The sequence below is a fragment of the Papio anubis genome, chromosome 2, assembly GCF_008728515.1.
Source record: "Papio anubis isolate 15944 chromosome 2, Panubis1.0, whole genome shotgun sequence".
Classification (NCBI taxonomy): domain Eukaryota; kingdom Metazoa; phylum Chordata; class Mammalia; order Primates; family Cercopithecidae; genus Papio; species Papio anubis.
The window spans coordinates 20905772-20921891 of record NC_044977.1 but is presented as its reverse complement, the minus strand read 5'-3'; the positions used below and the strand labels follow the sequence as shown (position 1 = coordinate 20921891).

Here is a 16120-nt window from a genome sequence, read left to right as displayed (position 1 = left end):
GCCCAATATACAAAAATCAATTGTATTTCTATGTTCCTCCAGTAAAAAATTGGTCATTGAAATAAAAAAATACCATTTACAACAGCATTAAAATATAAGTGATGCTAAGAGAAAAAGCTGACAGGATGTTTACAAGGCCTGTACATGGAAAACTATAAAACATTGCTGAGAGAAATTAAAGAAGACACAGATGAGGGAGAGAAATACCTAATTATGTTTTAACACTCAAGATGTCAGTTCTCCCCAGATTGATCCATAGATTCAATTGAATTCCTGTAAAAATTTATTCTGGCTTTTTTTGGTAGAAATTGATGAGCTAATTCTAAAATTCATGTGGATATACAAAAGTCAGCTAGGTGCAGTGGCTCATGACTGTAATTTCAGCACTTTGGGAGGACAAGGCAGGAAAATCACTTGAGCTCAGGAGTTCTGGTCCAGCTGTGGCAACACAGCAAGACCCGATTGCTACTAAAAAAGTAAAAATAAAAAATAAATAGCTGGGTATGGCGGTGTGTGCCTATAGTCCCAGCTACTCAGAAGGCTGAGGTGGGAGAATCACTTGAACCTAGGAAGTCAAGGCTGCAGTGAGCCGTGATTACGCCACTGCACTCCAGCCTCAGTGACAGAACTGAGATTGTGCCTCAAAAAAAAAAAAAAAAAAAAAAAGAGAGAGAGTGAGAGAGAATAGGTGGGCAAACATTATCTGCTTTTAAGACTTATTATAAAGCTGCAGTTTTCAAGACAGTAGGTTACTGGCATTTAGACAGACAAATAGAGGAATAGGACATAATAGAGACTCCAGAAAAAAACCCACATGTATATGAACAATTGATTTTTGATGAGGGTGCAAGAGTAATTCAGTGGGGAAAGGATAGTGTTTTCAGGAAATGATACTAGCCCAGTTGGGTGTCTGTATGTTAAAAAAAAAAAAAAAAAGAAGAAGAAGAAGAAGAAAGAAAGAAAAAGAATGAAAAAGAACTTGGATTAGGATTCATACCATGCGCTGTATGCAAAAATCAACTCAGGATGGCTCACAGATTTAAACGTAAAACTTAAAATTAGAATATTTTCATGCCTTTGGATCTGGCAAAGGATTTTTAGCTATGACACCAAAAGTAAAATCTATAACAAAAAAGTAGGACAAATCAGATATTGCCTAAATTAACAACTTTGCACCTCAAAAGACATCGCTGAAGGAATAAAAACAAGCAATGGCAGGGAGGAAATATTTGCAAAGAAAAATCTGATTAATAAAAAACCTTATATTCAGAGTATGTAAAGGACTCACAAAACTCTATTATAAAGAACCTCCTCCCTCAAAAGTGGAAAAAAGACTTTTGAACAGACACCTCACTAAAAAAATAAATAAATAAGCGAATGGCGAACAAGACCTGAAAATACGTTTATCATCATTTGCCATTAGGAAAATGCAAATTAACCCCAAATCTGGCACTATATACCTATATAAGAATGGCAAAAATTAAAATGTCTGACATGCAAATGTTGAAGACATGGAGGAACTGGAACCTCCATGTATTATAGGTGTGAATGTAAAATTGCACAGCCACTTTGGAAATGAGTTTGGTAGTTTCTTAAAAATTTAAACATACACCTGATTAGGTAGTCCACTTTACTTGGAATATCAGATATTTATCCAAGACAAAATCCATCCATCCATCCAAAGATATATATACAAATGTTCATTGCAGCCTTATTTGTAAGAGCCCAAACTGGCAAGAGCCCAAATGTCTATAAATGAATCTAATTACAACCATGCTCAGTGAAAGAAGCTGGTCAATAATAGAGTACATATTGCATGATTTCATGTATGTAAAATTCTAGAACATGCAATGTAATGCATTGTACTAGAAAGCAGATCAGTGGTTGTGAGGCATCATGTGGTAGGCACCGAGAGGGAAGAGGGTGAGATTGAAAAGGGGCACAAGAATTCTCTTTGAGGTGAGGGGTATGTTTATTGTCATGATTATGGTGAGGATTTCCCGGGTAAACTCATTTGTCAAGACAAAGGTTAAAACTCAACAACTTATGTACAGCAGTTCCTGGAATAAAATTGTTTCATAACTGGTACTACTATGTAAAGTTTGACATTCTTTCTATGTCTGCGTGGGTTTTCTCTGGGTCCTCAGGTTTCCTCCCACATCTCAAAGATGTGCACATTAGTTGAATTTGCATGGCCCTAGGTATGTTCCCAGGACCACCATCCACCTACTTATTCAACATGCTGCTACGTACTTGCATGCCCCAGGCTCTCAGACTCCCTGATGCAGTACTCTAACTTTCAGGATCCTCCTCTGGCATATCCTCATGTTCGGAGTTCCTTCTCTAGTTTACTAACATGTTTCTCACTCAGCTCTTGACTCCATCAATTCTTACATTATTTGAAGCTTAAGTGAAAATATTCCTTTCACCTGCACAAGTTCAGCTAGGTACTCAGCACCTCCATGAAGAAAGCAGAATGTAGACAAAACAAGGAAGACAAATTTGACAGCTTAGAGATATACAACTTAGGTCTTAAAGAAGCTTGTTTCCAGATGAATAGATCCTTCACACTGTTTTATAAGTACAAGTTGCTAATTACTTCAAGGTTATGAAGCCAAAAATTTAGAGGTCAAGATGCCTTAGACAAACTGAAGAATGACCTGCAAACATCACTTAGGTGTTTAAGGAGCAGTACATCTCTGTGCTATAAGAAGAATTGTGGTGTACATTTGCTCTGGCCAAATGTACCTCCACTGGAGCAGGACACTTGTCCAATTGGATCATGGGTCTAGTTCAGGAAAGTGATTAAAGAAATAAAATCTGGGATGAAAACATGGAGCACTAGGTTTCCCATTTCAAATCAGTCATATTAAGATTATTTTTATTAGCATCCCTTAGAAAAACCACAACATAGCTTCAAATATTAATTGCATACATACCAGCCTTTTACAAATCTCCTAGCATAATACTTTACAGAGACTAAAAATATGGACAAATATGTTAAATGACTACACAGAGTTGACTTCCAAGATTTGAGAGATGTATGAGTTTTAATAGAAGTCTCATTTGAAATAATGAAATTAATGTTGAGCCCTTAAAAAATCAAACATGAATTGGCCGGGCGAGGTGGCGGGCACCTATAGTCCCAGCTACTCGGGAGGCTGAGGCAGCAGAATGGTGTGAACCCGGGAGGCGGAGCTTGCAGTGAGCCGAGATGGCGCCAATGCACTCCAGCATGGGCGACCGAGCTAGACTCTGTCTCAAAAAAAGAAACATGGCATGACTGAAAACTATGACACTTATTTGAGCAGTGTTCTAGATGTCTTCTAGTTTCATGAATTTCACTGACTTCCCCAAGGAGAAAGTATTCTTTAAAAATGATGCCATACAATCACTGTACCAAAATTCTATCAGAGTCTACGGTTGCATAGAAAAGGAAAGAGAACAGGTTCCCAGATTCCCACTTCATGGCTTTTGACACATGGTTTTTGACACAACTTCTGTGTGTAGGGTTTGTTTGTTTTACCTCACCTTGCTCCAGAAACAAATTAAAACAACTTACAAAATCACATAAATTAAGACTCCAAGTAAAATAAGCAAGAAATAAGGGTGGGGACAAAAAATAAAGCCAAGAATGATGTCAAAAAATGCACATCACAAAGACCTATACACTTAACATGGGTGGGGGATGTATTTGGCTCTAATTTTCTACCAGTCAACACAGAAAGAGAAACCTGGTTACAATATCAAAAAATAAATACAGTTGCTCTGGAAAAATAGTCACAACTTTTCACACTTGACACAGCAGTCAGAGGTTTTCTCCAGGGTTATTTTTTAAGAGGTACTACATGATTTAGTAAGCAATGTCAAGCAACACTCTTACTATGTACAATAGGGGTTTTCAGGGCTGATTCTTATAATAGTCTTATAATAGACTTCAGTGTAGGTATTACACCAAATGCACTATACTAAAGCATGCTTTAATAAAATCTTTTAATACGGGCCAATACTGTTTTCAAGAACTGTGAAGGATCTGAGATTTTTACCCTATGTGCAAGCTAACACGCAGTTCATAGCGGCTGGCAGGAGACACAAAACACCTGGGTCAAAGACAAAGGAAAGGACAGTTTATTACAGCAATAGCAGTAGCCTGAATATCAGCATTTGCACTAGTTCCAGGAGGCCAGATTCTCACAGGACAACACAAAGAGGTACAGGTGATCCGTACACATGCCATGGGTTGTTTTACAGAAGAGGAATGATAAGCTTAGAGAACTTAAATCTTTTATGATGGGAAGTGATTATGTATTCCCATTGCCCCAGAGGGAGATGTTACCTTTATTATATGGGACAGAACACAAATTTCTATCTTCCAAGGATATTTTATATACAAATATTGTTTACAAGATGTTCTGGAACACAGGGAGTTAGTGTCTCTGCTCATAGGATGTACAGAAACATTAGTTACCCTTGCAAAATTGTCTCCCAACAACTGTACGTTCTAGATCATACTCAAGTGTTCTCTCACATAATCTAGAACTGATCCTTAGGCTGTTGGGAGGAATTGATGAATTCTGTTTCATTTGACACTTACTTATCGTGTACTTACTGCATTCTTATATTCTAGGTACTAGACACAGTAGTAAAAGAGGCACAGTTCCTTTCTGTAGCGTTACTCCTCCCTAGTCTGAGGAGAGCCCTAATACTTTCAACGTCTTCACTGAATGCTCAAGTGTCCTACTAGCTAAGATAATGCAACAGTTTTGTTTTTTTTTTCCTGACACAATAATTAGAGATTGTGCTTCATTTAATTAGCCTCCAGTCAGTTGCAAAACTGCAAATAATGATTGCTAAGGTGGATTTGACTTTGCCTGCTGGCCACGCAGAGGCCAATTCCTGAATTCCTGCTGGCCAAGCAGAGGTCAGTTCCTAACTCTTGCACCAGCCCCTCATAAATGTTTTGAAGAACCAGCCTTCTTTACAATATTTCTGCTGGGTTTGTTCCCCTCAGAAAACCTGTCATTTCCTACTAACACAGTGGCCTCACTGGCTTAACGTGATGGCAATGACATATAGGAGCAGAACCAGCAGTGCCAGCTGGATAAATGTCCTAACCCGGATTGAGGGAGCTGCTTAGTCAAGTAAAAAATCAGAGATGAAAAAGACCTGTTAAATAACCCAGTCCCTCCTGTAGTCAGTGCCAGAGCATTCCTATGGTGAGAGCTTAGACCCAGCCAGCTCTAAATGACTTTAACAAGATGCCTTCTCACACTTTATTTGGAAGATGGGGCTGTCTCTTCAATTTTTCTTTTTGTCTTTTTGGTAAGTTTTCTAACTAGAATTTCATTTGACCAGTGTTACTTAATTTTTCTCTGACTGTTTTTGGTTCAGCTACAGCACCCCAAAGAGGTAAGCGATTTTCAAAGAGTCAGTAGAAATATACCAACAAAGTTTAAAGTACTTTAGTCACCCACCCATTCCACCCATGTGTCTATATATTTTGACCAAAGTGATGTAAGGCGAAAGGTTACACATGTGGACTTCAGAGGTAAATATGCCCAGGTTAGAATTATAGTTCTACTTCATTGGGGGTTTATCATTTTCATTATTATTGTTTCCAGTGACCGCCATTTAGTAAAATGCTTCCTGTATGTCAGGCTCTATGACAACTACTTTCAAAAAACTGCTAGCAAATTTATGAAATTGGTACTGTCATGTTTATTTTAGAATTAAAATGTAGTAGTTAAGACCAGAAGTACTGTAGTTAAATGGCCTGCTTAAAAATGCCAGCACTATGACCTTGGACTTGCACTTGACCTCTCTGTGCCCAGTTTATCTATCTGTAAAATGGGGATGATGACAATGCCTGCCTCATAGACCGTTCTGAGGAATAAATGTCTTAACATGTGTAAACTGATTCGATCAGTGCCTAACATGGAGCAAGCATTTAAATGTCATCCATATTGATTATATAGAGATGAAGTTTGCTCGAGGACAATTCATTAGTAAGTGGCACCCATTATTAAGCAGTAGAATATACTAGCATTGTCAGGACACTTAACCTTTGTTCCTCAGTTTTTCTTAATGGCAAAATGGGGACAATGCCATATCTCCTGCAGAGGCACTGGGAAAATTAAAATACAATAAAGTAGGTAGACTCGATTACAGAACTCAGTCCATAGTTGAGGCTCACATAGTAATAGTGCTCTCTCTATGTCTCTACATCTACATCTGTAGAATATATGTGTATACACATACGTATTGTACATAACGTATAGCTTTATAGCCATAGACTTACTCTTAAATGTTTCTTGTAATACAGGAACTACAGAATGACTCAAAATATATTTTTATGAGTTTACACCCATTGAAAAGAATTGGGTTGGTTTACTGGATAATTAAAAAGTTTCCTTCTTAATAAGGTTTTATTTTATATTTTTAGCATTTTGATAGTTTTTAATATATTATTTCTGGATTCTTTAAAATGGTTTACCAACGTTTCAAAACTGCCTGAATACTTCTTCTTTCACAAATACAGATCTGCCATAATTTCAATTTTTATATCTCAGAGGGAAGAGGCACAGTTACAACTTAGCAGAAAGAAAGAAATGTGATGATATGTTTTTGCTGTTGTGCTTTTTTTTTTTTTTTTTTTTTGGTGTGTGTGGGAAAGGGTGTGATGTCATCTTGGCTCCGCCCCCTGTGAGTAAGCCCACGGCACAGCTAAGTGCAGCCGCCCGCCTCTGTCACCGGGAGGCAGTCCACTTAAATGCAGCTCCAGGGTTGCGAGGCACCCACCAGCATCATTCCCCGTGCGAGGTGGCAAATGCAACATGCTCTCCAGCTTGGGGTGCCTACTTCTCTGTGGAAGCATTACACTAGCCCTGGGAAATGCACAGAAATTGCCAAAAGGCAAGTAGCCTGATGTTTTATGTTTTAAAAATAATATTAAGGTATAGACGTTTTTAAATGTTGATTTTGAATATGATCTGCTTTACCATATGGGGGGAATAGAGTTATTCTGCAGAGAGTCAAAGTTCAAATGTGTGAAGGGGTCGCTTAAACTTTTACTTTCCCCTCCTGTTCTTTACTTTTCAATTACAGCTCTTTATTGCAAAAATGAAAACAAACTTATTACATTGAGCAGTTGTTCATCAGAGCTTGAACTGTATGCTTTCAAACTATACTACTTGTATATTGAATCATATTATGTAAATGGATATTACAGTCTGTTAAAAAGAGTTGTTTGGTGTTTTTAGCCTCCTCCCCAGAGACTGCATCAGTACTAGCTTAAGATTCAAAAGAAGCTAACTCTGAAACCTTGAATCTTTGGTGTGAACCTCAAACATACCTGACTAGGAGGCTGAGGGAGCCTAGGGAGGTCAGACCAAAGTCCGGTCATGTGCTAATGTGTAGACACGTCCCTCCAGTGGAGTTTGGAAGAGGGCTTGATCTGTTGGACAGGACACTCCCCCTTTTCCTGGCTAAGTTGTTCTCATTTTAGTGTTGGTATTTTGTTTACAAATGTTATCAGAAGAAAATTAAAATTTCTAAATTTTGACCCTAAAAACAACCCTTTGAGCCCATCAGAACCAAAACAAGAGGCTTTTGCCTCTCTCCTGTCTCTGAACATAAATGTTGCATGTACTTTTGTTTCTCTGCAGAGGCACTTCTATAAGCCAATTCTAGGTCTGTGAAGGCTTTTTATGGTTGCAGACTGCTGTAGTCAGCAGGATTATGAAAAACAGGCTGGAATTTACCATACAGTCATGATGGAAAACATCAGAGGTAATGCAGAGCTGCAGGCTTGTCAAGAACCTGGTGTGCCTAAAGTCAGAAAAAAAGGTTGTTAGTGTCAGAACATCCAAAAGATGATCCCTAGGTCCTCTCTCTGGGAAGTGTGCTCCAGGATCATCTTGTCCCAAGTGAAAACTGTTCTCTCCTCGGTGGGTAAAGTGAAACTTGAATCCAGTATGTGAAGGCTGAAGCGGTTGGCCAGTTGATATTTCACATGATGATGTGAACAGCAATAAAAAAGACTTAAGTAAACTTTCTCAACTCCGATCAAATAATTAAAGAAAAATAAAAAACAAACACTCTGAGATCTTTTTCTCCCAAGAGTTTTGCTCCTTGATCACAATAAAACTGGGATTTAAATAAATCAATTATGAGCCACAAGCATTCAGAGTTAATTGGACCTACTCAAGGAATATTTAACATTGACATATCATTTGAGAAGAGTCTGGGGCTTTTCTTAGGCTTAATACCTACAGATGGCTTTTATTTTACTTTTTATTCATTGCATAGGGATGATATAACCACACTTTGTTACTGCAAACTTCTGCAAAATCCCAGTGCTTTAATTATCATGTTGCAATCACTAGACACAAATCTCTTGGCACAATTTTTCTTTATTTTTAATTGTAAAGAAAAAAAACCATACTTGGCAAAAATGGCCACAAAACTTTTGTTGTTTATTTTCAAAATATTTGTAGTGTTGGTAATTTTGAAAAACCATCAAATTATAATAACTATAAAAGAAATGGCAAGTCTTGTTTTTTAATACTATGTTTTTTCTTTATTGGAAAGCTATCGAGGATCTTTTAGCTGAAGTCATCTTTTTCAAACTGTGCTCCAGGCATAGGGGCACTCTTTGTCCTACAATGGGTAGAGTTTGGGGTGAGGGTGGAAAGGTAGCTGATTCCTGTCAATAACTTGGGGAGTCTTTATGAGGGGGAATCACAGTAAGTGTTAGCCGTTTGCACGTTCTCAGTAAAGAAAGTACAACTTTTTGTTTCTCACACTCATTTGACTAAGAATCTTCTTTTCCATAGAAGATCTATAATATCTTAACAGGGGTTTGTGTGTCACAAGATATGTTTGGGGAAATGTAGAGTTTAAAAAGAAGAAAAAGGAGTAAAAGTTTTACTTTTATTCTTCCTTCCACTTTAGAGTTGGTTAAATACTATTTGTGACTTGAGAAGTGGTTAGAATTCTGGAGCTAGAAAAGACATTCATGATCACTTAGTCTAGTGATTCCCAGACCTTTGGATTTATGGACCAACAAAAATACATAAATATTTTAACATCAGGGTTCTGTTATAGAGAGCATACTTGAATTTTGCTACGTGAGGATGCTCAAAGGGGACAGGAGAGAATGCCTAGGGTTTATAAAAGTAAACCATTTTAACAGTTTTATAAAATAAATAAATTTAATTTCATAAATAAGTCCATTGTTATTTTTCTCATTTTCCCACAGACTAATGAAAAATTTATCACATGCCAATATTTGGAAACCACTGACCTAACATAACCATTTATTTTACAAATGAAGATACCTCAAAGCAGGGCAGATTTAGTAACTTCCCCATTTTAATGGTGGAGCCAGGACTTGATACCTAGCTTCTCATTCAAAATCCATATTCTAACCTGCCTCTTGCCAGATACGCAGGTTGCCTGACCCCAACCTTAGGAATGACATTCTGCAGTGTACATGTGAATGCTACCTATTCCTTGAATAAAAGAGTTTTTTGTAAATTTCTTAAACATTACTTTAATTTTTAACATATTTTTCTAAGAACATATCTACATTTTTATGTTCATATGATATATATATATATATAGCCCCTGTGCTCCAGCTACCTCTCAGAATCTTTATTCTTGGCACCACTGACCTTTTTATATATATATATATATATATGGCTATTTATAAGAAGTCAGTTGTTATATGTGGAGTGCCTATTTGCATACCTAGCCACATACTTTGTTCTAAAAAGTAAGTTATTAAAAGATTTTTGCTTACTTTTTGAAAGCTTGGAGACTATTATTAATGGACCTTTTCTCTTCCCCACCACAAAATGACTATAGTTTTGGCAAATTATTTATTTTTGTTAGCCTCAGTTTTCTCATTTGTAAAATGGGACTAATGATAACTATCTCATAGTATTTTAGGATTAAATAAGATAAGAGACACAAGTCTGGCACATAACAGATTTTTAATAAATCCTTATTGGGTCATAGAAAAGGGGATCAATGTTGAAAAACATGCACACTGAATAACACACGATCTTGTATTCAAAATGTAAGACAAACCTCTTGTAAGGTAGGAGATGAGGTGGTGTGATCTTGGCAGAAAGATGGGGTAAAGGGCTGCAGTGTTGTTCTACGTGGCGACAAGGGAAGGCTTCTACTGCATTCTAGTCTGGCCACTGTCTGCCCATATGGCCAACATTACCCTGAGGAAAGCTGCACCTTTACTTTAAGATCAGCTTTTCCATGGGGATTTGTAAGATGTCACAGACCCTCCAGGTGAGCTCCTGTTAAACTTGTTTTTCAGGAGGTGAATTAGACCATACTAGAGAAGAATTCTCACATTGTTTTATACCTTTGGAAGCCCCTGTGCTCCAGCTACCTCTCAGAATCTTTATTCTTGGCACCACTGACCTTTTTTCTTTTCCTGGCAAACAGGCTAAAATAAAAACCAGTGAGAACAATATGTAATGAAAGGAGACAACAAAATCTTATAGTGGGAATGCAGGCCCTTGACATACCTCTGCATGGAAACTCCAGTACACAGAAGATTATAGTTAGCCCAAAGGCAAAGGTTATTATTTTTAAGCAAGTGTGAGAAAAACCACAGAGGAACCTCCAAGATACAAGTGTAATCAGATGACCAGAGGGCATGGGGATCTTGGGTGTGACTCTTGGGATATGACACAGGGTAGCTGGTTCTTTGCTTTGGGTTCTTACCTAACAGCGTAGAAATATCTGACTTTAGGAACAAAACACAGAGCAGATGATAATCATAACAGTAACTGCCATAGCTATTAATAACTATTACCATTACTATTATCACAGATAACATTCTTTGAGTATATCCTGCATGTGGTAATTTAGTGCTTCATATTTTAATGTGGAAAACCTAATTAAATTATTGAAGCTCCTCCACTGTCTTTGTCTCATGCTCCTATGACAAAATACCTGAGACTAGGTAATTTGCAAAGAACAGAAGTTTATTTTTCACAGTTCTGGAAGCTGGGAAGTCCAAGATCAAGGTGCTGGCATCTGGTGAGGGCCTTCTTGCTGCATCCTCACATGGTGGAAAGCAGAAAGGCAAGAGAAGGATAAACTTCCTCCATAAGCCTTTTTATAAGGGCACCCAATCCCATTCACAGGGAAGGAGTCCTCATGGCCTAACCGCCTCTTAAAGACCTCAGCTCCTAATACTATCGCAGTGGCAACTCCTGAATTTTGGAGAGAATACATTCAGACTATAGTACCTATGAAGCAGGTAAACCTATTATTCCCATTTTACGGAGCATAAAATTTTGCCTCAGAGTGTTGAAGTAATTTACTCCAAGTAATACAGTTAGAAAGTGGCAAAAGACTATCCCTTTAATTTTGATGCAATATTAGTTCCCTGCTCTATGTAAAGGTACGTTAATTTGTTCAAGTAACAAATTATATTGGATGTATACACAGAGCACTGGGGCTGGGGAGACAAAGCTTGGTACTTGTCTTCAGGGAGCTGACCAGCTTGTGGAGGAGAAAAGGGAATGGTGTGGAAAGGGATAATTACAGTAGAGAAGGGTCATCCTTCAATGTGGGTGTAGCCCAAAGCATTTTGAGAACAAAAAGGATCCAATCTGGATGGGAGGTATGAAGAATTATGAGAGAATAAGAAACCCAAATAGAGGTCTGGAGTACAAACACAAGTTGGGACAAGGAGAAGGATTGCTGAGAGGTGAGGGGCTTTCTCAACAAAGGTAGCTGCTGGCCCGGAGCCCAGGCAACCCCAGGGGCCAAAGCTCAGTGAGTGTTAAAGTACTGAGAGGGAAGCCTAGACTGAAAAAAACCATACAAGATGTAACTGTGCTCTCCTTGTCTCTATCTGCCCTGACTCCTCATGATTGATTACAAAGAGGAAATAAAATGTTGTCTTTGGACAGGAAGGCTCTTACATCTTGCTCTGTCAACTTTCCAGCTGCTCACCTGGCAGCTGGCTCTCCATGGAGCCCTTCCAACCTCACTTTGACAAAACAAAAATGTGTCACTCCAACAGCTTAGCCCATTTCTCCAAGGGGTGGTTGATGCTTATGGGAGGCTGCAGAGGAGCCCTTCCATCTTAAGTTATGGAACACAGGATACTGGTGAGGAGTGCAAAGCCTACTTGGTGTGGTTCTGCTTTTATTTGAGTAATATATATTTACGTATTGCTGGGACTGTATTAAACAGTACATTAGAAAAAAAAATGGTTCTGCTGCTAAAAAGAAGTTTAAAAACCACCAAGCAAGAAAATTACTTTAGCATCTTTTACAGCTCTAAAGTTTCTTGATAGTTTTATTGATGTGTTTGTCTATCAATCATTAAAGATTATCAGTAGTCCTTAATAATTCTTAAAAGTATGATAATAATCATCATGTTTCATATCAATGATATTTAATGCTATGTTTATGTAAATTATCTCATTTTATCCTCACACTTGTGAAATATATTATTATTATCTCCATTTCACAGATGAAGAACTAAGCTTAAAGAGTATGTTAGCTACCTGTGGCTGCATAAAAAATTTCCACAATAATCTTTAATCGACTGTTAATAATCCTTAATAATCAATGGTCAACACATCAAGCATAGATTATTAAGCATCTACTAGGTAAACTCAATGAGATACAGCCCCTGCTATAGAAGAACCTTACACTACAAAGGCAAAAATTGATCAAATATAATCTGTTCTGATGCTAAATTTAGAACCCAAGGTTTAAATAAACAAAATTTTCTTGTGTTAATTATACATTCACTAGTTTAGTTTTATAGACTGCTATATCGGGCTATAAGATACTGTTAAGAATTTTTAGTATCTTCCCCTGTCTCCCTTCAAGAAAGAGAAGGGACACAGGGGAACACTTGAAAATAGAAGAATTTATCAATACAATATTATAGCAAAGACAGTTAAAATGTTATAGGTTAATGTGAGTTTACAGAAGGTTTTTTAAAGACATAAGTGAGGTGTTTAATGAAGGGAATGTCATTCAGGAGATGGGACTAATCATTCTATCTGGATCACCACCCTCAGAAAAAATTTCCCTTTTGCTGTTCCCTGATTACAATTTATAAAGTAGGTATAAACAAGAGAATATTGAAAGTAAATAGGTGAATTTAATAAAATTGATCTCAGAATAAACATAAAATTAATAAATAGGACACTCTAATGTGATTATCTAGATTATCTAGTTACCTAGAGAGATTGCTAAATAGTCAAATAAAAACATATTTGTTAAAATGACCCCCAAAAAGAAAAATAAATAGTATCAGCTAAAGAAGGAACATGCTAAACATAATATAGAAAAACAATAATTGATATATATATTCTATTAAATAACATTTAAAATAACATTTAAAAAGATGTTATTAAAATAACATTCTATTAAATAACATTTAAAAAGATGATAAGCATATTACTATGTATCAGGCATGGTATTTAATGCTAAGTGTTTATAAACATGTGAAATATATATTATCTCCATTTCACAGATAAGAAATTAAAGAGTATATTAGCATAATCCCAGCACTTTGGCAGGCTGAGGTGGGCTGATTACTTGAGATCAAGAGTTCAAGACTAGCCTAGTCAACATGGTGAAACCCCATCTCCACTAAAAATACAAAAATTAACCAGGTGTAGTGGCAGGTACCTGTAATCCCAGCTACTCAGAAGGCTGAGGCATGAGAATTGCTTGAACCTGGGAAGCGGAGGTTGCAGTGAGCCGAGATCGTGCCACTGCACTCCAACCTGGGCGACAGAGCGAGACTCTGTCTCCAAAAAAAAAAAGTGCTTTTCTGAAACTTCAGTGGAGTGGCTTTTAGAGTAAATGAAAGTTACTGTAGGTCTAATTAAACTTGTGTGTAGAGAAAGAAAATACACTTTTATCAGTGGATGTGATGGAAGCAACTAGAAAGACCAAAGGAGTTTCTCTCAGATCCTGTTCAATGTTAATAAAACAATTCTTCCATATGCTCTCGGGAAACAAAATTTAGGTTGTACACAGAAAATATTCTAACCATGACACTCAGAATCTCATAGAATGTTTAATACTAGATACCCTGTGGGTCTCTTCTCTAGCCTACAGTCTTCTCTTGTGTTGGGAAGGCCTCAGAAGCTCAGGAGGCACATGGCAGGAAAGGCTGGCTTCAAGGTCTCAGACTACTTTGGCAAACCTCTGTGGACAGCAAGACTAAATCAGTACTTATTCTACTCCATATAATATTAGCTTGGGTTTCCCACCAAGAGCCTTCCACAGCAAGATTGTTAGAGTGTGTTGTAGGTTTCCCTCACCTACTAAAGCCTTGACATATATTTACAGTGATTTTGATGAACATTTAGAAGCCTTAGAGCTGCTCTGAGGTTTAAGGTCCTCTCAGTACACACGCTATGAAGTCAGTTAAAGTTCCTTCCTATGGAATTCTAAAGAAGCAGCTAGAAGATGTGACATTTTCATAGAAGATTTGTTGTCATTCTCCAGTGAAAGATCACACTTAGAAAGCCCACCCATTAGAAAACCAGGGCAAATTCACCCACTTCAAGCATCTTCTGGTCACACTAGAAATTAATTTTAGAGAAAATTGAGGCCTAATTCACATCTCACCTATGACATAGCAATTCAATATTTTCTTCATTTAATAAGCTTACCTGTGACTATAAATACTATAACGTATATTCCAATATAGGCTATAGCCCAATATATTTAATCCTGGATGCACATGAGAATACTAAAGTTTTCAAAAATATCAGTAATGCTCTGCCTCCCCATCAAATTTATTTTAAATTTGTCTAGGGTGGGATTTTTTTTTTTAATTCCTCAGGTGATTCTAATATGACCAGGGTTAAGAACTACTGATTTGGAGATTTTTGACAATTTGTATGTATAAGTGCTTGATAAATAAATCTTTCTTGATGAGTACAGAGTAAAATTTAAAAGTTGCAAGTATATTTTTCTACTATTTAAGTTTTGATTTCTGTAAATTTAAAAGTGATTTTTATTTTTATGCTGCTTTGTTCCAGGATTTTACAACATTGTTTGAAAAAAATTTCAGAGTTCCTCCTGAAGCTATATAAAATAAGTAAATGTGTAAAATTGAGATGAACATTTGTTTTTAGTGTTAGAACATAAGTGCTACTCTCAGAAGCCAGATCTGAGAAGTTGTGACTGTGATTTTTAAGACCAGACTTACATTTATTCATTTTGTCATTCAATTAATGTTTTTTAATCATCACATTAGGATTACAAAGATGAATAAGACATTTCCTGCATTTAAGGGGTTTGAAATCAGTTCTATTTAAAAACACTTGGCCACACAAAAGTCGTTTAGTTTTACATGAAACTGTTGGTGTGTTAATTCTTTATCCTCATTTAACAACCAACATTTGCAGGAGCTAAGCTATCCCACTGTGTTGCTATGTACTGGCTTTAAGTGATACACATAGGAAGAAGAACAATGAATTCAAATGTAATCTGTTAAGAAAAGCAAAGCACCTCATGATTTCAGCGCAAAATATAGGAGTTAAGCAAATATGCAATGAATGTCCATACTCAGAAAGTACAGATTATATAGATTGTATTGAAAGCAATTTATTTAGTTGTGCACATTAACATATATATTCCAGCTGATTTTTCTATCTCATGTTAAGGATAACTTTCCGGCATGTAGCATGTCTTATAATCTGAAACATATTTAAAATGTATTCTACTGTTTCTCTAATGTAATGGAAGTTCTCTCTTCTCTGAGTAGTGGTGAATGAAACCTTGCTGAGACTTTGAACAGGAGCGCTTTGCTTACAACGTGATGCCAAGGTGGAGTTTCAAATATCCTTTCTCGTTAAATACAATTCTGTGATTTTTCCATTCTGTTAGCTGATAAGAAAACATTCTGGCTTCCCAAGGGTCTTCCTGAGAGGCCACTGTGCACGTGTGTGTGGGTGTGCGAGACCTAACAGGCCTTGCTTCTCTCAGAGCAGCAGATTCTGTCGTTCAAGGAGGGGCTTGGAGTGTCTGCCAAAGTCGTGCTGGCAGCGAGCTCTGGAATTCAGTTCTGTTCCAGCTATGTCGGCAGGAGATGCGGGACA

The 16120-nt window shown here is 37.1% G+C and overlaps 1 protein-coding gene across 16 annotated transcripts in view; it reads left to right on the top strand.

Moving 5' to 3' along the window:
• Positions 1-6707: 6707 nt before the first annotated feature.
• ABI3BP (ABI family member 3 binding protein) overlaps positions 6708-16120 on the top strand; it is a 248598-nt gene continuing 239185 nt past the window's right edge. For all 16 annotated transcript variants that reach the window (XM_031662974.1, XM_021933977.2, XM_031662969.1 and 13 more), the window contains exon 1: positions 6708-6912. In XM_031662974.1, the coding sequence (XP_031518834.1) occupies positions 6834-6912 (79 nt within the window). In that variant the 5' untranslated portion in view covers positions 6708-6833. The remainder of the gene's footprint in view (positions 6913-16120) is intronic.